Genomic DNA, 27,084 nt, shown 5'->3' with positions numbered 1-27,084 from the left:
ACAGGTTGACAAAATTCCAAGTTTGAAAACGGATATGCGCACCTGCCAAATGTGGCCTTTTAGCCCCCAAACAAACCGACAAGCCTGTGCATGGGTGGTATCACTGTACTCGGGAGATGTTGCTGTTTTTCGGCAGTGACACCTAACAGGATATGTTAATTCATGCCTAAAGTACAATGTGTGTGGAAAAAAACACACAAAAAATTACTACCCAAAAGTTTGATAAAGGCTGGTAGTAGTATTGGTGCATGAAAAGTGTTAAAATACAACCATTTGAAATACCCTGGGTTGTCTACTTTAAAAAAAAAATATATGGCTTGATGGGGGTGAAATACACCTGCCAAATGTGGCCTTCTAGTCCCCAAACAACCCGACAAGTCTATGCATGGGTGGTATCACTGTACTCAGGAGATGCTGCTGGACACATATTAGTGTGTTTGGCAGCAACACATAACAGGATCTTTGAATTTGCAATGTATGTGAAAAAAATCACACAAAGAAATTTTCTATGCAAAGTTTGGCAAAGATTGGTGGTAAAATGGCTGCATAGAAAGTGTCCTTAGATGAATACCTTGGGTTGCCTACTTTAAAAAAAAATATGTACATGTGGGGTGTAATTCAAAGATTTATCACAGATAACAATGTTACAATGTCACTATTGATAAATCTGAAACAGCAATGTCCTACTTGTACTTATAGCTCTATAACTTGCAAAAAAAGAATGTAAACACTGGCTGTTTTTAAACTCAGGACAACATTTTGAATCTATTTCACAGTTTCATTAGCTTTTGTAGATGAGTAAAAGTAAAAAAACATGTTTTTGTATTTTTAAATTTTTCATAGAAACATAGAATGTGACGGCAGAAAAGAACCATTTGCCCATCTAGTCTGCCCAATTTTCTAAATACTTTCATTAGCCCCTGTCCTTCTCTTATAGCTAGGACAGCCTTTTGCCTATCCCACACATGCTTAAACTCCTTGACTGTGTTAACCTCTACCACTTGAGCTGGATGGCTATTCAATACAATTACAACCCTCTCAGTAAAGTAATACTTCCTGATATTATTTTTAAACCGTTGTCCCTCTGATTTAAGACTGTCCTCTTGTTGTGGTAGTTTTTCTTCTTTTAAATATAGTCTTCTCCATTACTGTGTTGATTCCTTTTACCGGATATACTCGAGTATAAGCCGACCCGAATATAAGCCGAGGCCCCTAATTTTACCCCAAAAAACTGGGAAAACGTATTGACTCGAGTATAAGACTAGGGTGGGAAATGCAGCAGCTACTGGTAAATTTCTAAATAAAATTAGATCCTAAAAAAATTATATTAATTGAATATTTATTTACAGTGTGTTTATATAATGAATGCAGTGTGTGCGTATGAATGCAGTGTGTGCGTATGAATGCAGTGTGTGCGTATGAATGCAGTGTGTGCGTATGAATGCAGTGTGTGCGTATGAATGCAGTGTGTGCGTATGAATGCAGTGTGTGCGTATGAGTGCAGTGTATGAATGCAGTGTGTGCGTATGAGTGCAGTGTGAGTGCGTTAGAGTGCAGTGTGTGTGCGTATATATTAATTGAATATTTATTTCCAGTGTGTGTATATAATGAGTGCAGTGTGTGTGTGTGAGTGCAGTGTGTGTGTGTGAGTGCAGTGTGTGTGTGTGTGTGAGTGCAGTGTGTGTGTGTGTGTGTGAGTGCAGTGTATGTGTGTGTGTGTGAGTGCAGTGTGTGTGTGTGTGTGTGTGTGTGTGAGTGTGTGTGTGTGTGTGTGTGAGTGCAGTGTGTGTGTGTGAGTGCAGTGTGTGTATATGAATGAAGTGTGAGTGTGTGTGATGCAGTGTGTGTTTGTGTATGTGTTGGTGGGGGTGGGCATTTTTTAATATTATTAATTCTTTTATTAATTATGTTATTTTTATTTTTTTAATATTATTATATATTTTTATTATTATTATTTATTATTTAATTGGATTATTATTATTTTTTATTATTATTATATTATATTTATTATATTTTTTTTCGTCCCCCCTCCCTGCTTGATACATAGCAGGGAGGGGGGCTCCTTCCCTGGTGGTCCAGGTTCATTGGCAGTTCAGTGGGGGGGAGAGGGGGGCTGGCAGAGCTGTACTTACCTGTCCTGCAGCTCCTGTCAGCTCTCTCCTCCTCTGCGCGGTCTGTGCAGCTCCCTCTGTCAGCTCACAGTGTAAGTCTCGCGAGAGCCGCGGCTCTCGCAAGACTTACACTGGGAGCTGACCGAGGTGCTGAACGGACGGCGCGGAGGAGGAGAGAGCTGACAGGAGCTGCAGGACAGGTAAGTACAGCTCTGCCAGCCCCCCTCTCCCCCGGTCTGTATTATGGCAATGCAAATTGCCATAATACAGACAGTGACTCGAGTATAAGCCGAGTTGGGGTTTTTCAGCACAAAAAATGTGCTGAAAAACTCGGCTTATACTCGAGTATATACGGTATGTATTTAAATGTTTCTATCATATCCCCCTATCTCGTCTTTCCTCCAAGCTATACATGTTAAGATCCTTTAAAGGACCACTATAGGCACCCAGACCACTTCAGCTCAATGAAGTGGTCTGGGTTCCAGGTCCATCTAGGTTTAACCCTGCCTGCTATAAACATAGCAGTTTCAGAGAAACTGCTATGTTTACATATGGGTTAATCCAGCCTCTAGTGGCTGTCTCATTGACAGCAGCTATAGGCGCTTCCGCGCTTCTCACTGTGATTTTCACAGTGAGATGACACCAACATCCATAAGAAAGCATTAAGAATGCTTTCCTATGAACTGACTGAACGCGTGCGCGGCTCTTGCTGCGCATGTGCATTCAGCCGATGACGTCCAAAGGAGGAGGAGAGTGTTTAACCCCTTCCTCCAACTTCAGCCTGGCGGGGAGGGGGGGGGCATGAGGGTGGGGGCACCCTCAGGGCACTATAGTGCGAGGAAAACGAGTTTGTAGTGGTAGGCTCAAGATCTTGAAAAAGCTCAATCTAACGAGCGAAACGCGTAGATCGTGTTTTTTGGAGGTACTTTTGAATTTTGCAACGATTACAGCAGTATCTGAGAGGACCGATCTTTGTGCACAGGACTGGTTCTGAATAAGCAGTTCCACGGAGCGGTAACATTCAAATCCTTCCATTGACACTCTGTTTGAACCTTGCTTTTACTGTGAAACTTAGAGATAAGCTTCACAACATTTTATTGTAAGAGTTTCTCCTATAGGGGTCTTTTTATATGGGAAATAAAGTTGTTACATTTTTACGCTATGTCAGTATCTTTTCTATTTTAAGGTTTGGATACGTACAAAGACACAGATTTGACAAACTACTGTTACAGCAACTTATCCCTGCGGACTTTTAAAAGTGCCCTCTAATAAGACTGGAATGAAAACTCATTATTAATAGATATTTTCTGTGTTGAACCCTATGTTAAAAATAGGGGTAAATTCACTATGCGCTGATACATGATTTGTTTTAATTTTTGTTCTATAGGATGTTTTAAAACTTGGGAAGGTTTTTATTTGTATTTAGCAGCTTTTTCCATGTAATCTTTTGGACAACTGAGTTTGGGGCAATGTCCTAGAAAGTTCACTATATTATCTTTATCTTGCTCTCTCTATACTGTGTGTCCTATTAGGTGTCTAGATGGGTGCTGAGACATAAATGCAGTGAATACTGGCATATTAATGAACGTTAGGTAAGGCTTGGAATACATTTTATTTGGACACATGATCTTTGCATGTGCCCTAAAACATTTTGAACAGACATGCAATAGTCTACATCCACTGTAATTACAAGACCCAACATTAAAATTATTACATATCTGGGACTTGCCCAGAAACTTGATTGGGCGTCCCAGTTTGTCCCCGTGACAACTTCTCTGGAACCCCAGAGGAACTAGCTCCTTGCGTGGAGGCATGTTCGTCCGCCGTGTTGGGACAAAAGTTTGTAGTATGGGCTGTGGAGGAGCAGTATGCACAAGCCGGTGTTCTTAGACCTGCAAAGTGTCTGCAAAAAATGACGGTATCAATCCTTCCCCAGTTGGATCGTGTTCCGTACTGGGAGAAGGCTCCAGACACTTTTGCAGAAAAAGACCTATGGTAGTCATAGAAGGCTGAACCACCATATTTGTTGCCCAGGTCTACCAGCTGGTGCATATAGAGATCAAACTCCTCTCTTCTGTTGGGATAGACCGCACAGATGACATCCCTGTAAATACCAAAAGCTAGTACAAATTCAGGGATAGTCAGTTTCCTGTTTAGGCGGGCATCCCTAGACCTGACAACAACAGATACATCATCATAAGCATACCTTTTTATATGCTCAAGTATCATATGAGCCGGGCTAACTTCCTGGTCATCCAGAGTGATGGCTGGAGCAACTAATGGCAAGTCAGCTGGTGCTTGTGAAGCCCTGCTAGAGTAAGGGCCGTGGTGACCGACTCAAGTTTCTCCAGCCTGGAGTTGACCTTGCTCATGGACGCCATGAGTGAGGATAACGTGGCATGTATATCTCCTGGGTTGGACTGACTAGGTCCTTCCCCGGCATCCATGTTATTTGTAGATGTGCGTAGCAGTTTGAAAAGTTCTGCTTTCCTTGCTGTAGCAGGGTAGGGGATTTGTCGTCTCCTCAATTCCGTGGTTATACGTGGGATCGTCCAGGATCTGATCGATGCTGGACTGGCTAGCTCTCCTCCTTGTGTGGGAGTGACAGCTCTAGCCGGGGTGCTAGGCAGGGAGAAATCCTCTACCCCTTCCTGAGACATACTATAAACAAAACAATTAATTAGTATAGGAAACTACCAAATTGTACTGGCAGGCTAGCTAGGCCGGATGGCGAAAACATTATACTTGTTTGGTGACAGATGAGGCCCTGCTAATTGCCAAGCGCTTGAGAGGCTCTATCTATGTGTTGGCGCGAGGGGTTATTGAGGCCACTCGTCGTAGTGGCAGGAGTTTTAGGCCTCTCGGTGACTGTAAGACAGAAAACAGGGGAAGGGAGTGGCAGGTGAGGCCCTCTCTATGCAACATGCGAGGCGGCTAGCTAACGTGTGGCCTGATGGGTGTTTGCCTCTGAAACGTTTGAGGCGGGGTGTTGGCCTCGCGGGACCACTAACTGATGGCGATTGCCAAGAAGGGGTAAATGCCTATTGGGATGCCTGTGATCCTATTGCCAGCACTCTAACCTAGGGGGATGAAATGAAATGTATGGTAGAAATACCATATGAGCAGGTGTACGTACCTGGTAGTATGGCAAATTCACAGGAAAAACCCGTGTGGAGCAAATATATATAAGCTTGACAGCCTGAAATGGGTAAAAGAAGTAGTATGATGGGTGTGGATTGTTGGAAAGAAAACAGACTTATAGCCTGTAGCAGCAATGTTTTAAGGTTTGCTTGCATATGAATGCAAATAAAATGTTGATACTATGCAATAGATATGTGTTACTCAGAAATGTTGGCATGGCTTTAATAAGATATCTGAGGGAGGCCGTGGCCTATGTACCAACAACATATGTGTTATATAATAATGGTGAGTAAGGGGAACATAAAATGTAAGTAATATATAGATGTATATTACTGTGCAGGAAACGTATGATTGGTTGGATCAGTACGTGTGATTCAACCCGAGTATGCATGAAAAGGAATTAAATCCTTATGTGTCATGGTTAACAACAAAGAAATGAGGCCTGTAACGTAGGCTGATTTTAATTGTAATGAAATGGATAAAAAAAAAAGTAAAAAATCTCCAGTAAGCGTGGGAGTCCAATGGTCTATACAGTAATGTTAGCTGGTTTCATACCCTTGATGTAATAAGTGATACCTTAAAAATAGCATGAAAATGGTCTGTCTATTTAACCAAGCAACTTTTTAACCAAATGTAAATACATGAAATGATGAAATGTAACTTACGAAAAACATCTATGTGAATATATAGCAGAATAACCGAATCTTAGTATGAAGGGAAACAGAAGTTAGCATGAATAGCTTAACCGTATGCATTTTAATGCGAACAGCAATCGTGCATAGAATATACTATGAATAAGTGCCGACCAGAAAACACAAACCGAAATGACAATCGTTTAAATGAAGCAAGAAAAAACAGTTTGTGCGAATTGATCGCTTCTCTAGTACGCATAATTTAGCCGAAACAATTTGTAAGAAATTAAGCCGCGAAAAAGGCTTTGAAATGCGACTGTGCAGAGAAAACCTTAAAGCGAGGACCCGTGCTGTACCGTGCGCCGTGGGAACCGATCCTGGCGTGACAGGTAGGTCTGACTTACGGTTTAGGAGTCCCTGGGACGCGATCTACGACGAAGACCCGGGTAAGTAGCTGGATGGACGGAAAAGGCCTGCAAGAGGATTCCTGGACACAGCTTGCTGCAGAAAAACTTGTGGATAAGAAAACCAAGATGGCTCTGAGAGAACCCGGAAGTGGATCCTCATTCAACTCTGACCTCGAATGGTAAGGAGCAAGGTAAGGGGAGTGCCTTAAGTAGGCTAGAGGTAGCAAACCAGCCCCTACCACAAATCCAGGCAAATTGCCTTAATACATATGTATGTTTGTATGTATGTCTGTCTATGTGTATGTATTTCAGTATGTATGTGTCAGTACATGTGTATGTGTGTGTGTATCTGTATGTATGTATTTCAGCATGTATGTATGTCAGTATGTGTATATCTGTCTGTATGTATTTCAGTATGTATGTCAGTATGTGTCTGTCTATGTACGTACGTATGTGTGTTTGTGTGTATGTATGTCCTTATGCGTGTTTGTGTCTGTATATGTCTATGTGTCTGTTTCAGTATGTATAGGAATTTTTTCACATTTTTTTCAACTATAGTCTGGCCCCGAACAGTGTCTGAGGGACAGTGAACTGGCCCCCTGTTTAAAAAGTTTGAGGACCCCTGCTCTAAAGTATCAATATACTTCTGGAGATACGGTCTCCAGTACTGCGTACAGTACTCCAAGTGAGGTCTCACCAGTGTTCTGTACAATGGCATGAGCACTTCCCTCTTTCTACTGCTAATACCTATCCCTATAAAACCAAGCATTCTGCTAGAATTTCCTGCTGCTCTATTACATTGTCTGCTTACCTTTAAGTCCTCTGAAATAATTACTCCTAAATCCCTTTCCTCAGATATTGAGGTTAGGACTCTATCAAATATTCTGTACTCTGCCCTTGGGTTTTTACGCCCAAGATGCATTATCTTGCACTTATCCACACTAAATGTCAGTTGCCACAACTCTGACCATTGTTCTAGTTTACCTAAATCATTTGCCATTTGGCTTATCCCTCCTGGAACATCAACCCTTTTACATATCTTAGCACAGTGATTGTGAACCTATGGCACGCGTGCCACAGGTGGCACGCCGTGCCCTCTCTGTGGGCACGCGGCCACAGGTCCGCCATCACTGCAGAGTAGGCACCTGCCTGCCCGAAACAGCAGGCGCCTACTCTGCTTCCGTGTCGGGAGGCAGGGGAGGGATCTGTGATTCTGATCCCCTGTCCACCCGCGCGATGCTGTGTGGAGCGTTGCCGAGCGTTACCATGGCAATGCTCCACACAGCATCGCGCGGGAGGACAGGGGATCAGCATCACAGATCCCTCCCCCTGCCTCCCGACACGGAAGCACTGCCTTCCACCACCGGACCACCAGGGATGGCTGTGTCCCCCCCCCCCCACTTCATTAAAGGTAAGAAGGAGGGAGGGGGGGGGATACTGACACACAGCACCCCTACCCCCCCCCCCCCCCAGAAGTACCCTTACCCCCCCAGCACCACCCCTACCTCCCCCCCCCCCAGCACCACCCCTACCCCACAGCACCACCCACCCCCCCAGCAGCAATGGGTCCAGGTACAGATCCCTGAGGTACCCCACTGGTGACAAGACCATACTTCGCATATACTCCATTGACTACAACCCTCTGTTGCCTGTCACTCAGCCACTGCCTTACCCATTCAACAATATTGGAATCCAAACTTAAAGATTGCAGTTTATTGATAAGCCTTCTATGTGCAACAGTGTCAAAAGCCTTAATGAAATTTAGGTAAGCAATGTCTATTGCACCACCCAGATCTTTTATTTTAGTTACCTAACCAAAAAATCAATAAGATTAGTTTGGCATGATCTCCCTGAAGTAAGTAAACCCATGTTGGCTCTGATCTTGAAATCCATGTGTTTTTAGATGTTCAACAATCCTTTCCTTTAACGTGGTTTCCATTGCTTTCCCCACTACTGAAGTAAGGCTTACTGGCCCATAGTTGCCCGACTCCTCCCTACTACCTTTCTTGTGAATGGGCACAACATTCGCTACCTTACTATCTTCTGGGTGCAACTATTAAATACTCCCATTTCTCTTGGACTTGATTTAAATTGCTCTAGTATTTTATTATTTGTTTTTAATTAAATTTTATGACATGATACAAATAATGGTATGTAAAGAAAGCCCTTCTTTTCCTGAAAAAAAACCCCAATATATAATTTGTATGGGAACAGTAAATAAGAGAGAGGAAAATTACAGCTAAACACAAAAGTGTTCAAACAGCCCTGGTGCTTAATGTACAACATGGCCAAAACAGTCTGGTCCTGAAGGGGTTAAGGTGCCTGCCAGCAATATCAACATCTTGTATGTATATTTATAAATGTGTCAAATATCAGTTTTGTTCAAGAGACTAAACATTTTTATTCAATGTAATGCATATGCCAATGCTACCTTACAGTAATTATCCAAGCTCCGATATGTTAGTTTATGAAAATGTAAAGGCATATATTTGTTAGTACTGTGCAAAACTTTTAATACTAGAATCCTTATACCAGAATGATGTGGTGCTCTCTCATTGCACGCAAGAGAGTAAAAGAGTAAACTAGACAAAACAAATACAAATACTGAAATAAATGTTAAAAAATTCAATGTTGTTTCCAGCATACAGTGAATGAAGTCACAGAAAGCATTGTTGCACATTTTTAGCTAGAAGGAACTATTGTCTAAAAATGTGTAGTTTTTGTGTGCAATTCTGACAACATGGAAAATGTTGCCGAACTTGTTTACCTTTCGGCAATGTGGCTAAAATGAAGTGTGTAAATCCTAAAATAAGCCTGATAGCAGCTGCTTGCAATCCAAAGATACTCTCACTTTGAATATAGACGTGTAATCCTGTTCTTTTGTGTCTCTTTTAAGCCTTAGGGTTGGTAGTATTTGTGGTTTATTACTTATACTCAGCCTGTCAACTGAAATACATCTTTGCTGGAAGTGAAAGTGCTGAGACTTAGGCTACCTGATTCAATCAGGCCAAATTTGCAGAGCATCCCAAACCTATTGTTCATTCTGCTACAAATGACCCTGAATATGACTTTAGCATACGTGTGTGTATGTCTGTAATAAACAAACAAACAATCCCTACCTACACTGGTCTCTTGTATTTCTCATAAAGGAATGATGGATAGTACATGTAGTGGTGCACGTTCCATACATGGGACTCAAACTAAGGTGACCAGGTTTTTATTTCATTCTATTCATGCCGTATTAGGCATTTTTCACATCTCCCCTTTCCCTATCTTTATATTCAGCCTCTGAGCTTGATCTACTCCTGTAACATATTATCTTAGACCTGGAGGTAGAGATGGAGTTACACCTGTGAACACTATGCTAGTCACTGAACTGGGTCTCTTTCTGTAACCTTTTTTTTTTTTAGTTCTTAAAAAAGTGCTTGGATTACTTTCACTAAAGCTAGAATAATCCCTAATTTTATAGCAAGACAGGGTTCATATTTGCTGTTTTAACGCTCATCTACGATAGAAGAAGCAGCATGTGGCATAGGTTTAAAATCGAAGTTACAAAAAGTGGGTTCCCTGGACCAATCCTCAGAGGATAAAATGTCTAAAAGAGAACTGCATGCTCGAAAGGCAGAGGATGCTGCTGACTGAGTGAGCCCCAAAAGAAGGATCAATCCATGCTTTGGTAAGTAACCATCTAATCCAACAGGCAATTGTGGGAGAGGAGAAAGGTTTGTGCGGTCGGACATAAGAGAGAAGAAGGCCTGAGGGAGTGTGCAAAGCAACCATGGTACCAATATAATGTCGAACACAAAAACAACGCAGAGGGACGGTCTGCCTGAAAAATATGGGTAAGAAAACTGAAGAAGAATTTTTCTTCGTATGTCTGGTGATAGTAAATCTAACTCTCCGTCAGGTAATCAAATGCTCGAATGTCAGAGACCCTGCGGAAGGATACTAGACACAGGAGTAATGGCAACTTAGCAGAGAGTGTGCGCAAACACAAAGCCTCATTAGAAGGCCAAGATTCCAAGAAGTAAAAAACCTGGGTGACCTCCAAGAAATTAGCATATCTGGGGTTAGGAGGTCTGGCCAAGCGAATGCCCCGTAGAAGTCTACAAACTAAGGGATGTTGTGAGCTGCAGAAATTGCAGATCGAAACACATTAATAGATCTATAGGATTTGTCCTGGTAAAAGAGGGTAGATAGGACGTTTAGAATAGCTGTAAGAGGTGCTAAAAAGGGATCAATATCCATTTCCAGACACCAGCTGACCCATGTCTGCCATGAAGAGAGATCGGCACGTCTAGTTCCTGGGGCCCATGAATCTCATAGGAAACTTTCCGAAAGTCCTGTGACATTCCAAGATCCCCTGAAACGGTCCAAGCTACAAGCTGTAGTTCTTGAACAGCGAGAGGATGACAGTCCCCGACTGGGCTCTTGAGGATGTTGGGGGATCGAGGTAATAGGAGTGGATAATTCACTGATAATTCCAGAAGAGTGGGGAACCAAGTCTGGACCCTCCACAAAGGAGTTATGACTATCGTGACTACAAGAGCTTTGAAAATCACTTCTGAACTATTTTGCATTTTGTACCTTATAACTGTGCTATGGACTTCGTGCTGTAAAGGAATAGTGGGTGACAGCTGCCATTCAAGCGGCATATCAAGCACCTTATACTTTCCCTTACTTGACTCTATTTGCACTTTAGCACTTACACTTTTCTCTGTATAACGAGTTTTTGTGCTATGTTAGAAGTTAGCTGCTATCCATATGGGTTTTTCCGCCTATTTAGGCTTATGGTTGCAATTGTTGCACATTTACGCCTTGTGCCATTGCTTAATTAGTACTGTTTTTACTGTTTTTAATTTTTAAATTGTATATTTCAATAAATTGGACAATATTCTTACTAATTGTTTTTTATTCTCTCCATCTATTTGTGAGAATACTCCATAGAAGCTGGCAATTATAGTGATTGTGGCGCCCTGTTATCTGGTATTGATTTTATCTTTACAGCTTGTTCTCTATGTTTATAAAAGTTTAGGAGTGACCTTTAGACAGAGGCTTGCCTGCACATTTTCTTGTATCACTCTTTCCACTCATTTGTTCACTTTTGTTGTTCGATTTACATAACGTACTGCTGAGACGTTGTCCATTCGCAATACTAGGGAGCAATTAAAAAAATCTTGAGGGGCGGAGCTAGCGCCTAACAGCAACGGTCGCAATCTCCCGGAGCTCCAAGTAAACGGAGCAAAAAAGCGTCTGAAACAGGCTGAAATACGGGGTGCATACCCCCCAATAAGCACCAGACGGTACCACACACGATTTGGAGGAAGACTAAGAAACCCCGGCCGGAGAGGCCCAGATTCTGCGCCGATATCGGCGATCTCCTGAGAGGGCGGCAGGGAGCAGGACGAGCTGACATGGCGGCGGACCTAGATGATTTCTCCGAAGACTCTGACGACTACTCCCTTCACACACTGGGGGAGCAGGGAATACAGCCTCCAAAACCTGCCCAGGCAGCAGCCAAAGGGTCAGCACTGCTCACTACAGAAATACTTACCGGCCTCCTGGCGGACCTCCGTCAAAGCCTGTCGTCTGAAATAACACAGGTTAGAGAGGACCTTAAGGGATTCAATGGGCGCCTAAATGCAGTCGAACAGACCACTGTAACACATGCAGCCCACATACTGGAGCTACAGACCCAGGTCAGCACCCTCACCACAGCTCACAACACTCTAAGCCACCAGCTAGCAGCTATGGAGGATAGAAGAAGGTGGAAACACCTGAAAATCAGGGGTCTCCTGGACAACATCACCCAGGCAGAACTACCACACTGCCTGCGCAGGCTCTTCACAGCCCTTCTCTCCCCTAAACAAGCCAAGGGCATTACATTAGATGGGATGTTTCGGCTCCCCAAGCCTCCCTCAGCCACAGCCTCCAACACCAGCGACGTACTGGTCAAATTTCAAAATGGCCAGGACAAGGCAGCCGTTATGGGTGCAGTGCGAGGCAAACCCCCATTTCGGTTCGAGGAGATGGACATCACCTTCTACTCGGACCTCTCCCGCCAGACCCTACAGTGGCGAAAAACTCTACGTCCCCTCACATCCATCTTAGCGTCAAAGGGAATCAAATACCGCTGGGGCCCAACACGAGCGCTACTCATCCAGCATCAGAACACAGAGATTAGAGTGATGGAGGCATCAGAGATAGAGGCAACACTGGCCACACTGGGAATGAATCATGCCGCATCATCTGCACCGACAACCTGGGATCCAGCTAACGCTGTCCCGTTCATCCCGGCGAATAGGAGTCTACCCGGCCGGGCAAATACTTGACTCTGGAGACTATCTCCTGTATTTATTTTCATTTAAATCCTACCTTCTCACCTAATAAGACCAAAGGGCTTCACGGGGCCAGCATCTAACAGATGCACAGTTAGCACAACACAAGTTATATGTTATACGTTATTTACTGAATCTCCCTTTCCTCTGACAACACCCAAAGGCCACACATTATACACGACGCTAGCAGGGAAGGACAGTAACCTTCAGTCCCATCTTGCAATCCTATGTGTGCCACGACCGGGATTAACCTGGGAACACAGGCTCACCAAAGAACACCCCCCCCCACCCCCCACCCCCCCCCCCCCCAGCTCCATGCTAGTATCCACTAACACCCACTTATCTATGTGGAGCTGCGCTCTTATAGCGTCTAATCCGCTTTAGAGACATATTACCTCTCTCTCTCTCTCTCTCTCTCTCTTATTTTTGCTTACACACGGCCATACATGCCTTAGATATTTACCCCTACTACTGAGACTACTGGAGACAGGCATCTGGCAGTAACAAGCTACATCATTATACACACTGAATTTCAAAAAAAATCTGTGCATGCATTACCATACCCCATTTTGTTTTTAAATGTTTATATAAAAGCGGGAGGATTGCCTTTGGGGTACCTCATGCGTGTTGTTATCTCATTTGCACGACAAAAAAAAAAAAAAATCTTTTGCAAAACTGCGGTGTTGGAGGTGTATCCTGCAAATGGAAGGTGAGAGTCAATTTTGAAACCTTTGACTGTGTGTAGGATCCATTGATCCTATGAAAGTAATTCTCACTGTTGGGAAAAAAAATGGGTTAATTGGCCTGCAATAGGTACATTGAAAAAAGGAAGGTTTATTACCTAGAGCAGTGCATCCGCTTAGGGAAGCAGATCCACATCCCTGGATGGATCCTCCATCGGTAAATAACTGGCGGTGATAAGGTTGGGTGGTTCCCGAATTCCAGAAATCTGTGGGACGAGGCCTGTAGCCTGTGAAGGCAGCTGTGCTGGTGGTTCGGTCTCTGTAGTGACTTGCTCGCCCAGAAAAACACTATGGTTGAGAGCAAAAGTCCCTGCATAATGAGGATTAGGCTTTATTTAAGGTAGTAAATACCAAGACCTGTTTATAGAGACCCATCATGAAATGGTCTCCAAATAATAAGCCGTTGGCTTCAGGTCAAAATTCTCTTGAACTAAAATCTTCTAGTTTAGCATTAAATTTATACAGTGCTGCCTTGTGTCTCTCAGTAGAGATAGCCACATTGGAATTCCCCAATAAACATAAAGCTCTCTGAGCCCATTCCCACACAGTATCCGGATCAAATTCCCGGATACTGGTGATATTGGTTATAGCCTCATTGGCTAAAATATAAATCTGAATAATTGGTAGGGATGTGCATGGACAAAAAATGTGATTCTGAAATTCGGGTAAGTAACAAAATGTGTTTGCTTCGACAATTCTGACCAATGGCATTCGGTTCGGCACTTCGGAACTTCATAAGCATCCGCATGTCCGAATTGCACATGTCTGGTACGTGGTTGTGGTGCCCGTCCAGGCAATGGGAGCCCTATAGATGATTAAGTGGTTGTGCTGACAATCCTGGCACTGGGAGCCCTACAGTGATGTGTGTTTTTGTGGTAGCAGTCTGGGCACTGGGAGCCCCATAGATGTGTAAGTGGTTGTGGTGGCATTCCTGGCACTGGGAGTCCCCTGGCCTTTACTCTAATGGGCAGAGGGGTCCCACTAGGATGGGGAGTGTATGGAAGCAGCGCTTTTATCCTTGTGTGGAGTCTAATGAAGATGCAGATATAAAAGAAAACAGAATGGGACAGAGATAAAAATATAGTGTAGTATAACACTTTTCTGGAGCTATAGATCAGCTCCAGATCACAGCATATGGACGGTATAATCCTCGTCTATGGATATATAGTTGGTTCTGCTCCCCTTAGGTATCGTGTCTTTATGCCAATAACCCACAGGATGTATCCAGGATGATGCTCCAGTGATGTGTGGAGAATATAAAAGAACAAAAATAGTGCTATCTGTTTAAATAAAACAAATAAAATGAAAAAGGAGATATACTCAGAATGGATGAGCAGATAGGAATTGCTTAATCCTTAACAGCATAGGTGGTTTGTCCCCCACCCGGGAATGTGAGAAACAGCTTCTCCAATAAAAGATGCTAAGTCAAGGTCCAAAAGTTAAATATAAAAAAAATTATTTTACAAATGGAAAAAACAAAAACAAACATAGTAACACACTAACGCATTTCACCTGTATACAAAGACTTTGAAAAAAACTTTGTATATAGGTGAAATGCGTTAGTGTATTACTACTGTTAACTGTTACTACTGTTAGAGCTCCTCTATTAAAAGCTCTATAACGGCTCTAAATTACTGATTTAAGCTTTGATATTACCCAGCTGAAGTACCCCAGAGACGGGAGAACAGCGTGGTGACTGATTTTCCCCGAACATTCTACCAAGATCGGCAGCGTTAGAAGAGGACAGATGTGCGGCCTACAAGTGGCCTACTCACAGGGGGCACCGGGGAAGCGGACGATCCCTGGGTCTGCTGCTGCATCCTAATCCTGACGTTACCTCTTCAAACTCTCCCCCATCCTCCTTGCCGGTAAGGGATACCCGGCACTTTCATTAGCCTTGGGTCCTGTAGAAACAGACTCAAAAGTAAGCTGTGAGAGTGGCACTGCCTCAAGATGGCGGCTAACGCGTGTCCACCGAGCCCGCAACTCTGACATGTCGAGGCTGGACAAAATCTTTGACGCCTTTTGGGCTAAGCTCTCCAGCAGAATGCAAAGCCTCACAACCAAGCAACCATCTGCTGACTTATCTCTGCATCTTCTACTACAGTGGTGTGTTCACTGCAGGAGAGAGGCACAACACAGAGAAAAAAGCCTGGGCAGTTGACCGATGCTGCTCCTTCCTCCAAATACACTAGGAGACCCCTTGCGACACGGTACCATCCTCACTATCGGAAGCAAGCCCGCAGGAGCGGCATAGTGGCATAGTGCTTACCCTGCTCAACTGGGACCACGACGCGAGGAACGGCCAGGAAGAGTGCTAGATTGAGGGCTGGAAAGATTTAGACCGCAGCCTGTGGTACAGGACAGTGTGCCTTACCTGAAGCTGGAATTGGATGAACACATCATGAGGCCAGGAACACTTCACCATAACGCAAGACATCTACCTTGGGGGTAGTTCCTTACCACCACCTCCCTTACCCTTCATATAGGACCCAATGGTCTTTACTTATTGCATTGTCTATTATTTAGATCTATTGTTTTGGTTAATCGCTAGTCTAGACAACCTTTACTAATAGAACCTGATCTGTCTAGAAGAGCTTCCCCAGACTGACCATTTCAATTAAAATGTGCGCTATCTAGCCTGTATTATGCATATCCCCTTTCTCTCTTCTCTACTCTACTCACCAAATGCACATACCTAGCCTGTTTTCTCTATATATTTTAAATATGAAGCATTGGTTAGCTTGTTTATTTTTGTTTAAAAAAAAAAAAAAAAATGTATATAAATCTGCACATGTTGGCCATGCACCCTTGACAATCCAGACCGCTCATTCACCCTTTTAGTTTCTGCTCTCCTCCCGTCATATATAACACCACAAGGTTGAAGGGCTGTGCAGGCAAAGCTTGAATATGAATATGGACATAGTTACATAGCTGAAAAGAGACTTGCATCCATCAAGTTCAGCCTTCCTCACATATGTTGTTGCTGTTGATCCAAAAGAAGGCAATAAACCTAGTCTGAAGCGCTTCCAATTTTGCCACAAACTAGGAAAAAATTCCTTCTTGACCCCAAAATAGCAGTCAGATGTCTCCTTGGATCAAGCAGCTATTACCCCACTAATTAGAAATTATATCCCTGTATGTAATGTTTTTGTAAGTATTTATCTAATTGCAGTTTAAACATCTGTAGTGACTCTGTCAAAACCACCTCTTCAGGCAGAGAATTCCATATCCTTATTGCTCTTACTGTAAAAAAAAAACACTTTTATTTGCCTCAGATGAAATCTCCTTTATTCCAGCCTAAATGTGTGACCTTGTGTCCTATGTATAGCCCTGTTTATGAATAGATTTCTAGATAAAGGTTTGTACTGGCCCTGAATATATGTGTATAAAGTTATCATATCCCCTCTCAGGCGCCGTTTTTCCAAACTAAACAGATTACATTTTTTTAAACCTTTCTTCATAACTAAAATGCTCCATACGTTTTATCAATTTTGTAGCTCGTCTCTGGACTTTTTCTAATGCCATGATATCTTTCTTTAGAACAGGCGCCCAAAATTGCACAGCATATTCAAGGTGTGGTCTTACCAGCGATTTATAAAGAGGCAAAATTATATTTTCATCCCGAGAATTTATGCCTCTATACATGACAAAGCCATACTGGCCTTAGCAACTACAGATTGACATTGCATATTGCTGCCTAATTTGTTGTCTATAACAATTCCCAAATCCTTCTCGTGTGTGGTTATCCCTAATTCACTATCATTTAGTGTGTAAGTTGCTTGTGCATTCTTAACCCCAAAGTGCATAACTTTGCATTTCTCTACATTAAATTTCATCTGCCATTTTAGTGCCCAGTCCCCCAATCTATCCAAATCTCTCTGCAGCAAAGCAATATCCTGCTCACATTTTATTACTTTACAAAGTTTTGTGTCATCTGCAAACACTGATACATGGCTTTCAATGCCTATTTCAAGATCATTTATAAATATGTTAAATAGAAGTGATCCCAAAACAGAACCCTGAGGAACACCACTTACCACTTTTGTCCAGCCTGAAAATTTACCATTAATTACAACTCGTTGTACTCTATCCTTAAGCCAATGTTCTACCCAAGAACAAGAATATTCATCTAGACCAATTTCTTTTAGTTTCAAGACTAACCTATTGTGAGGAACCGTATCAAATGCCTTGGAAAAATCCAAGTAGATCACATCCACTGCAACACCCTGATCTATACTTCTACTTACTTCTTCATAGAATGCAATTAGGTTAGTTTGACATGACCTATGTTTCATAAAACTATGCTGATTATTGCTAATAACAAAGTTCTTCCCAATGAATTCCTGAATATTATCCCTTAATAGCCCTTCAAATATTTTCCCAGTTACAGAAGTTAAGCTCACAGGTCTATGATTTCCAGGCAAGGATTTTGAACCCTTTTTTTTTTTTTTTTTAATTCTTTATTTTTCATGTGCATATAGTAACATAACATAGGGACCTGTAGCGCCACAATAGCGAGTACAGGCTTTTCAGTGTCAAACTTTGTGGCATGGATAAACAGCACATTTTTTATGAGATATAACGGTTATAGACATACTTTGTAGGGTAAGAAAAAATAGATTGGCATAAGCTTTCACAGGTTAACATTATTTAGTCATGCTTCACCACTCAGGCTCTATCATATACATCGATATGAGTTGTCGTCGCAAGCTAATACTTAACAGGCCCTAGAGTGAGTAGACTAACATGAGGACGGGCAGACAGAGTGTACTGACTAGCCATGCTTTACTACTCCAGCCCTGTCTAACATATTCAGCAGTATGGGTTACATTTGCGAGCTAATACTTAAGGCTTCACAGGCACTAGAATGAGTGGACTAATAGGACAGCTAGCATACAGAGGTTTAACTTAGCTGTTCACTGTAGGCTGAGTGGTGCGTGCTTAGTGAGTGGGGTTCGTGGGTTAACCACTATATTGTACCGATTGGCTCAATTTACTAGTGTAGCATATAAGTATCACTGGTATGCTAAAAATAGCGAGAAAAGGAGCATGGCTAACTAGCAGGTGGTCAGTCAAGTTTTTAAACTATGTGCAGTTGTCAATCAATGAGAGTTAAACTAAAACATAGGTCACATTGATCGTGTACCAGCTAATACATTATAACAGTGGTAAGAGTTTCCCCTTGCCATATACAGGCGAGTTCAGTGGTGCATGGGTTACCAATCCGACAAGGTATCAGGGTATTCCGGTAGCAGCTGTGACAGCCGAGGAGTGTGCGCACACGGAGCGGTTCAAGGTCAGTCAGCTGTGGGGCAGGGTGAAAGGCATTTCAGCCGATGCCCAGTGTGGGAATGTTTTCGATTGTCGGCAATTGCCCCGATCAGGGGTCGAGCAGGGTGGGGTGGTGTGGGCGCCGTCGTTTTCCTCGGCCACCTGTCTTTACGCAGGTCTGTGCTGATGTTGCCGGTATACAGTGTTTTCGGTCGGGTGGATGGGGCGCTCTTTGGCAGTTGCTGTGCTCGATGCGGTGTGGTAGGCCCGCTTGCTGGTGGTAGCGTTTCGGTGCGACGGATCTCTGGACGTGATCGGAGTTGTTGAGGTGGGTCTTTGGCTGCTCTCAGGGTGGAGGGTGCGCTTGGTTTCGGCGGCATTTTCAGTGTTGCCGTTCTGTGCCGGTAAGATGGCGGTTTGGTTCTCCCTCGCCTTCCCGTTTTTCTGGGTTGTTGCAGGGCTGTAGGTCTTTGCTGTGGGTCAGGCGGTGGGCGACAGGGTGTGCAGCTTGAGGCAGGCCTCATCGGTGTCCTCTGCCGAAGTTTGAGCTCCATTCTGCGCCAGAAGTCTGTGAGGATTTGCTCCAGGCTGATCAAGGAGCCCTGCCATGTTGCGTGGCAGCCGTCAAGCCGCATGGTCTCTGCCATCTTGGGCGGGTCTCTCGGCTCTCCGCCCGATTTCCCTTTCTCTGCTGCCCTATCTGGGAGGACTCCCAGGGGTGGACCGTGATCTCCCTCACAGGTCCCAAAGGGGGGGATGCTGGGAACCCACTTGCAGCAGTCAGTCCCGGGCTGCTCCAGGCTGGGAGCTCGGCCGCCGCTCCCATCCAGTGCGATCCAGGCCTCATGCCTTCGCAGGTTCTGCCTGCCGTCTGTCGTCCACCCACGTTCCGCATTACCGGTTTACCGTGGGGGCTGATTGCCAGTAAGTCGTGTGGGGCCATTATCTGTAGTTTTTAGTAGTTTAAGAGTGCCTTTAGAATCGTGTTTTCAGAAATTTTTAGAGAGCTTCAGTCAGGCACGTCTTCCCTCCATGACAGTCAGGCCCCGCCCCCGATTTTGAACCCTTTTTAAATATAGGAACAACATCTGCCTTCCTCCAATCCTCCGGGACAACACCTGAAACAAAAGAATCTTGAAAAATTAAATACAGCGGTTCACTTGTTTCCCCACTTAGCTCCTTAAGTACTTGTGGGTGAATACCGTCAGGCCCCAGAGCTTTATTTACATTAATTTTCTTTAATAGCTGTAGCACCTTGTCTCGAGTTATCCAATCACAAGTTATTTGCAAGTTTTTTGCAGCAATCGTTTGCATATCTCTTGCCATAGGATCCTCATTAATATATACTGAAGAAAATAGTTATTTAAAATTTCTGCTTTTTCCTTCATTAGCTAATAAACCCAACTCTGTTTCCAGTGTTCATTTTCAGTTTTTTTTAGAATTGATGTACTTGAAAAAGATTTTGGGGTTGGTTTTGCATTCTTTAGCTATCAATTTCTTATTTTCTAGTTTAGCCACTTTAATTGCCTTTTTGCAAGTGTTATTGGCTTCCTTATATCTTAAATAGGATGCCTCTGATTTGTCTGATATAATGCTTTAAATGCCCTTTTCTTAATTTTTTTTTTTTGTTCTTTATTTTATTTGTGCTCGGAGTAACAGCAAACATGCAGGGCCACAACAGCCGTTGCAAGCATAATTATAGCATTTCAAATTGCGTCAGATTGGACCGCACAATTTTATATATATAATATGAGATTAACAAGCTATGGGACTTTCATAGTTAGTAGTGGTCATGCTAGAGCATGAGTTTAACAGACTATAAGACTTCAGGAGATTATATGAAGTAATAAACTTGCTCTGACATGTAGTTAACAAGCTATGAGGCATCTGTAGATTATCATTAATGATGGGCATGCTAGGCTAAATATGCATACATACTATTATGTTACGTTTAAATGGGTAGGCAACATACACATACATTTATCTGAGTATTAGCTTCAGCTGATGGATGCTAAATTTCACCCCTCATCCCCCCACAGCACGTTCGTTTAAGATTTTTAAAGCTAATTCTGTGTGACAGAGAGACTTGCTTTCAAAGTGTCCTCATATGTCTCTGAGTGGTCTCTGCCTTCTGTTGGCTCAGCGTGTTCCCGCTGCGGGTCTGCTGCCCATGTATGGTGTGACTTCGTCTGGGTTCGATTGGTAGGCGCTGTACGGCAGACCCGGAGTGGCGTGCGGCTCCCGGCCAGGTCCCTCTGGATCTCAGTGCGTCGGGAGAGTGGCGTGGCGTGGTTCATGATCTTGTGGTCTGTTCCATTTGGATTATGCTTGCCTGCTGTGCCTCCCTCTCCGTTGCCTATCGCGGTCCTGTCTCTCTGCATACAGCCTCGGCCCAGTCTCAGTTTTATGAGGTGAGTAGCTTGACGGGGGTCGAGGGTGCATGCGTGTGGGTAGCTGCAGTAGTGGTCTGTGCTGCCGGTGCCCACAATCAGCCCTGTTACTGCCGGTGCGGGTGAGTAGCCTGTGGTGGCTCTGGTCTCGGCGCCAGCACACATGGCCTCCGCCATCTTGATTGTAATGCCTGGGTTGCGGGTAGCCTTAGGTGCTTTGCGGTGGTCGAGGCTTGATGGTGAGGGCCGGGATCACCCCCCAGTCCAAAGGGGGACAGGGGGGTGACGGAGCCAGTTCCTCGCGGGTCTGGCTCTTGGTTGAGCACTGATAGGCAGAATAGCAGAGCAGCGGCCGTCTGCTCCACTCACCGCCGGAATAGGCCTCGATTGTGCCAGTGAGGAATCTTCCTCCAAGGGACTGAAGCCCATTGGGCCAGCCTCACCCTGGGTCCAGTTCTCTCTACCCGGTGAGGGCCACCGCTGCCGGTCGGGTTTTTATGTCAAAAATCATAGTTTCATGGCTTGTTTGGTATTAAGTTTCAGGAGCTGGTCTTACTTGCGACCGTCCAGCTCGGCGATCTGGCCCTGCCCTTTTCTTAATTTTAATCTCTTGTTTTACTTCTCTACTAAGCCACATTGGTTTTAATTTGTTTCTTTTATATTTATTACCCAATGGTACATACTGAGAAATTTACCTTTCTAATATTTGTTTGAATAGTTTCCATTTATCCTCAGTGTTTTTATCACTAAGGAGTTCATGCCAGTCAATATGTTGTAGAGCTGCCCTAATCTTATTGAAATTGGCTTTTTTTAATTAAATGTTTTAGTATACCCCATTTGCTTTTGCTTTTTTGAGTTTATTTCAAAATGTACCATATTTCCCAAATGCCCCTACTTGAATGTTGGTTAAAAGATCAACATTGTTTGTTATGATGAGATCCAGACAAGCATCCTTTCTAGTTGGACATATACTTGCAAATATTATATGTCAATTTAAAAAGCATGATATATTATAACTGAACTGTTTACTACATGGGTGAGGTTTTAAAAGTACAACTTCCATGATGCTTTGTCGGTCTAAAGCATTGTAAAGGAATGCAAAGCACCATGGGAGTTGTAGTTTTACAACATCTGGGGAATCTACCTTTTGGGCAACCCTAGTTTAATACATGAATGTTTTCTTATTTTTGTAGCATAGTCAGATTAATTAAATCTATTCTCGTTTGATATTTTCAGCAACACAAGAGGTGATGTGATTTGCTATTATGGATCAAAAGGAGAACAAGAACCTGTCCGGTTGAAGCCAGGTGGGTGGATTTTGTTTTTACTATAATTTATATGTTTATTTTTTTCAAGGTATGCAGAAGGACTGTGTTGGTTGTAAACATCCTACTGATCCAAGGCAGGGCTCAATTTCTCATTTGGCAGAGTAGGCACTTTCCTACAGGTGCATGCCTGATAGGAGCACCGTAGTTTAAAGTAAGATAAGTCTTAGGGAGCCTGATCGCTGCACAATCCCACATCATGAGACTTAACACAGCAATCTCCAGCATAGAGGGCATTGCAGGTAACACACTGACACACACACACACACACATACACCACTACACCCAAAAAGTTACATACACTATTACACAGACTACTGCCCACACTTACACTGTTATTAACGCACACTCAGGCAAATAGGTACACAGGCACTCAGAAAAAACCTCATACACAATCTACATCAACACACAGACAGATATATGCTTACTCTTCCATAGAAAGACACTCTGTATGTCTATGTGCTTCTATACAATGTTTAACATAATTTACATCATAAAGTACCGGTAGATTGAAAAAAGATTACAGGTTATATACAGTATATAAAACCTTTTTAAAAAGTTTTTTGGGGAGAGGAGTCAATTTCGACTATTATAAAAAAAATAAAAAAATTACTTTAATATTCAGCAAGTCAGGTTGGTTTTTTTTGGTTGTTTTTTTTTGTTTAGGTCTAAAATGTGAAATTTGCTTGTAATGTGTGACAATTCACAGTTTAGTAAGTCACATTGAGAGTGTGCAATTTGAAAGTTGTACACTTAAAAAAAAAAAAACCACGAGTAGTCACAAAAGGGCCCAGAAATCTCGCCGAACTGATGCTAAAGAGCATGCACAGAATTTAAAACCTGTTATTCCATAATCAATACTGTGAAAAGGTGTTTTTTTTGTTTTTGTTTTTTAATTTTTTTTTCTAAACAATACATCATGAAGCATTTCACAATGTGAATCTTGTTCTCGACTCGTCTGTGAATGCTTTTCCAGATAATAAGTTAAATTATTTATACAGTGTTTTGGTTGTCGGCATGTGCAAATGCCTGACAAATATTTGTATCCATCTTGTTTGTTCACTGTATGTAGATATTGTTTATCTGTGTACTGGGATGCCAGGAATATGTTTTGTGAAATAGTGAGATATATCTATGTTGAGGCAGGTGGTTCTCTCCAATACAAGCGACTGGTCTTTAGTTTACATTCCCTGATGGCCGTGTCACTCACAGAGTGTTGTATGGCTCAGTAGTCATTGCACTTTGCAGCTTGCATGCAGATCTAGTGATAGCATTTTGGCCCTGTACGGTAACTGTTTCATGGGAATGCTAGCAGCAGTGACACTGGTATGAAAAGTGCAGACAGAAAGGAAAGCATTACATTGAACAGCTGCTACGTGCCAGATTTACAAATCCCTAGGTTTTTTCAGCAATACGCAGAATTGTATGTGTGTATAAGCTTTATATCTATCTAAACATCTATATTCAAACATACACATGTAAATGTTTTTGTGAAATTTCAAAGTAAGATCTGCCTGGAATCTAAGGTCTTAATTTGTTTCTCCAGTCCAATAACAATTTAATCTCAATGCCCCATGGGTCCAATTTACCTATTATTGTTAAATAGTTTTGTAGTTGTTTAACTTTAAAGTTCTGTTCCTGCTGGAGCAGTTCTACAATGGCTAGTCCACCGAAGTGCAGGAGTGGGTGAAGGACCGTAATAAACTTAATATATTGTATAATTCATTCTGCTGCTTTGTACTAGAATGTAATTACTTTACCCACCACTGTGACATGTTAAAAGAGTTCAACTGGCTATCGTTGGAATCCCGACGCACTCTTCATCTTTCCAGTCTTGTGCATAAGAGCATTTCTGGTAAGCTCCCACCGTACCAGAGTAGAATGCTCTTCCCAGCTGTTCCCACCTCCTATAACCTCCGATCCAGTACTAACACGATATTTAGCAAACCGCAATACAAAAATAAAGTGGCTTGATCCTCATTTTCCTATAGGGCACCGCAATTATGGAATAACCTCAGGGTCACAGTCAAATCTACAGTCAATCTAAATATTTTAAGCAATCTATGGCAATATACCGTATATACTCGAGTATAAGCCGAGTTTTTTAGCACATTTTTTGTGCTAAAAAACCCCAACTCGGCTTATACTCGAGTCAATAGTCTGTATTATGGCAATTTGCATTGCCATAATACAGACTGGGGCTGTGGGGGCTGGCAGAGCTGTACTTACCTTTCCTGCAGCTCCTGTCAGCTCTCTCCTCCTCCGCGCCGTCCGTTCAGCACCTCGGTCAGCTCCCAGTGTGCTCCCAGCCGCGGCTCTCGCGAGACTTACACTAGGAGCTGACAGAGGGAGCTGCACGGACGGCGCGGAGGAGGAGAAAGCTGACAGGAGCTGCAGGACAGGTAAGTTCCAGCCCCCATCTCCCCCCCCACTGAACTGCCAATGCTGGACCACCAGGGAAGGAGCCCCCCTCCCTGCCATATATCAAGCAGGGAGGGGGGACAAAAAAATAATAATTAGGGATAATAAAAAAATTATAATAATTAAATAATAAATAATACAATAATAATAATTAAATTAAATAAATAATAATTAAAAAAAAATAAAATAATAAAAAAAATTAAAATAAAAAATTGCCCACCCCCCACCAAGGCTCTGCAACACACACACACATACACACACACTGCATTCATACACACACACACTGCATTCATACACACACACACACACACACACACTGCACTCATACACACACACTGCACACACACACACTGCACACACACACACAGCACTCATACACTGCACACACACACACACAGCACTCATACACTGCACTGCACTCATACACTGCACTCATACACACACACTGCACTCATACTGCATTCATATACACACACTGCACTCATACACACGCTGCACTCATACACACGCTGCACTCATACACACACGCTGCACTCATACACTCACGCTGCACTCATACACTCACGCTGCACTCATACACTCACGCTGCACTCATACACTCACGCTGCACTCATACACTCACGCTGCATTCATACACTCACACTGTATTCATACACTCACACTGCATTCATACACACACACTGCATTCATTATACACACACTGTAAATAAATATTAAATTAATATATTTTTTTAGGATCTAATTTTATTTAGAAATTTACCAGTAGCTGCTGCATTTCTCACCCTAGTCTTATACTCGAGTCAATAAGTTTTCCCAGTTTTTTTGGGTAAAATTAGGGGCCTCGGCTTATATTCGGGTCGGCTTATACTCGAGTATATACGGTACCTCAATGTCATGGTTGAATATATTTATTACCTGTTATGTATTACATTTATATATGTGTGTGTGTATATATAGTTTGTATATTGTATTTTTTTAATATTGTATCCTATTGTAACAATGCAATGTTTTGTGGACCCAGGACATACTTGAAAACGAGAGAAATCTAAATGTATCCTTCCTGGTAAAATATTTTATAAATAAATAAATAAAATGCCGCCTCTTCTATGTTCTTCTCGAACACTCGGCTAATTGTAACTTATTAGGTGAGAGGTCAAGGAGAACAGAGGAGGCGACGTGATAGGCATACAGGGGCAGAACCAGTGGCGTACACATGACCCATGGGGCCCCGGTGCGAAAATTGATCCGTGGGCCCCCCCTCTCCCCCCCCCTCGCGCTTACTCTGCGCGGGTGGGGGCAGCAACACATGGCGCCGGGCACCTGGTCGCAGGGCTGCGACCGCGGTATGTACGCCAGTGCATGCAGATGCTCACACACTTAAAGGACCACTACAGACACCCAGATCACATCAGCTCAATGAAGTGGTCTGGGTGTCAGGTCCCTCTAGTTTTAACCCTGCAGCTGAAAGCATAGCAGTTTCAGAGAAACTGTTATGTTTCACTGAGGGTTAATCCAGCCATTTTAAGACACTGAACGTCCATAGGAAAGCATTGAGTAATGTTTTCCTATGGGCGGTTTGAATGCGTGCGCGGCTCTTGCCGTGCATGCGCATTCGGAGCTGAGAGGCGGAGGGATCCCCAGCGCCATGGGAGTCCGGCGCTGGAGAAAGGTAAGTGCTGAAGACACACACACACACTCTCACGAACAAATGCATACACACTAACTAACGGACACACATTTACTGACAGAGACACACTCAGCGGCAGACATACACACTCACTTACAAAAAATACACTCTCACTGACAAACACACACTCACTAACAGACATCAAACAGACTCACTAACACACACACACAAACACACTCAGTAACAGACACACACTAACACTCTCACACACACTAACACTCACACACACACACACTCTAACACTCTCACACACACTAACACTCACACACTCACACACTTACACTCACACTAACACTCACACTAACACACACACACACACACTAACACTCTCACACACACTAACAAACACTCACACACACACAAACACTCACACTCACTCACACACACTAACACTCACACACACTTACACATGTTTTTTTTTAAATTTAATCCCCCCAGCCTCCCTACCTTTTGGAGTGCTGAGGGGATTCCCTGGGGTCCAGTGGTGCTGCTGGGCTCCTAGGCGGCCGGTGCGCGAGGGAGCACTCTCCCCTGAGTGCTTCCTCTTCAGCTCCCTCCTATCATTGCGGTGCGCGAGGGAGCTGAAGAGAAAGCACTCAGGGGAGAGTGCTCCCT

At 43.2% G+C, this 27,084-nt stretch overlaps 1 protein-coding gene across 4 annotated transcripts in view; it reads left to right on the top strand.

The window, feature by feature from the left end:
* Nucleotides 1-27,084, top strand: part of TANGO2 (transport and golgi organization 2 homolog) — a 235,388-nt gene that overhangs the window by 188,032 nt on the left and 20,272 nt on the right. For all 4 annotated transcript variants that reach the window (XM_063454422.1, XM_063454424.1, XM_063454421.1 and 1 more), the window contains exon 6: nucleotides 22,273-22,343. In XM_063454422.1, the coding sequence (XP_063310492.1) occupies nucleotides 22,273-22,343 (71 nt within the window). The remainder of the gene's footprint in view (nucleotides 1-22,272; nucleotides 22,344-27,084) is intronic.

Source organism: Pelobates fuscus, chromosome 5, assembly GCF_036172605.1.
Source record: "Pelobates fuscus isolate aPelFus1 chromosome 5, aPelFus1.pri, whole genome shotgun sequence".
NCBI classification, from domain to species: domain Eukaryota; kingdom Metazoa; phylum Chordata; class Amphibia; order Anura; family Pelobatidae; genus Pelobates; species Pelobates fuscus.
Note: the sequence above shows the minus strand (reverse complement) of the source record. Positions and strands in the feature narration are given on the sequence as shown.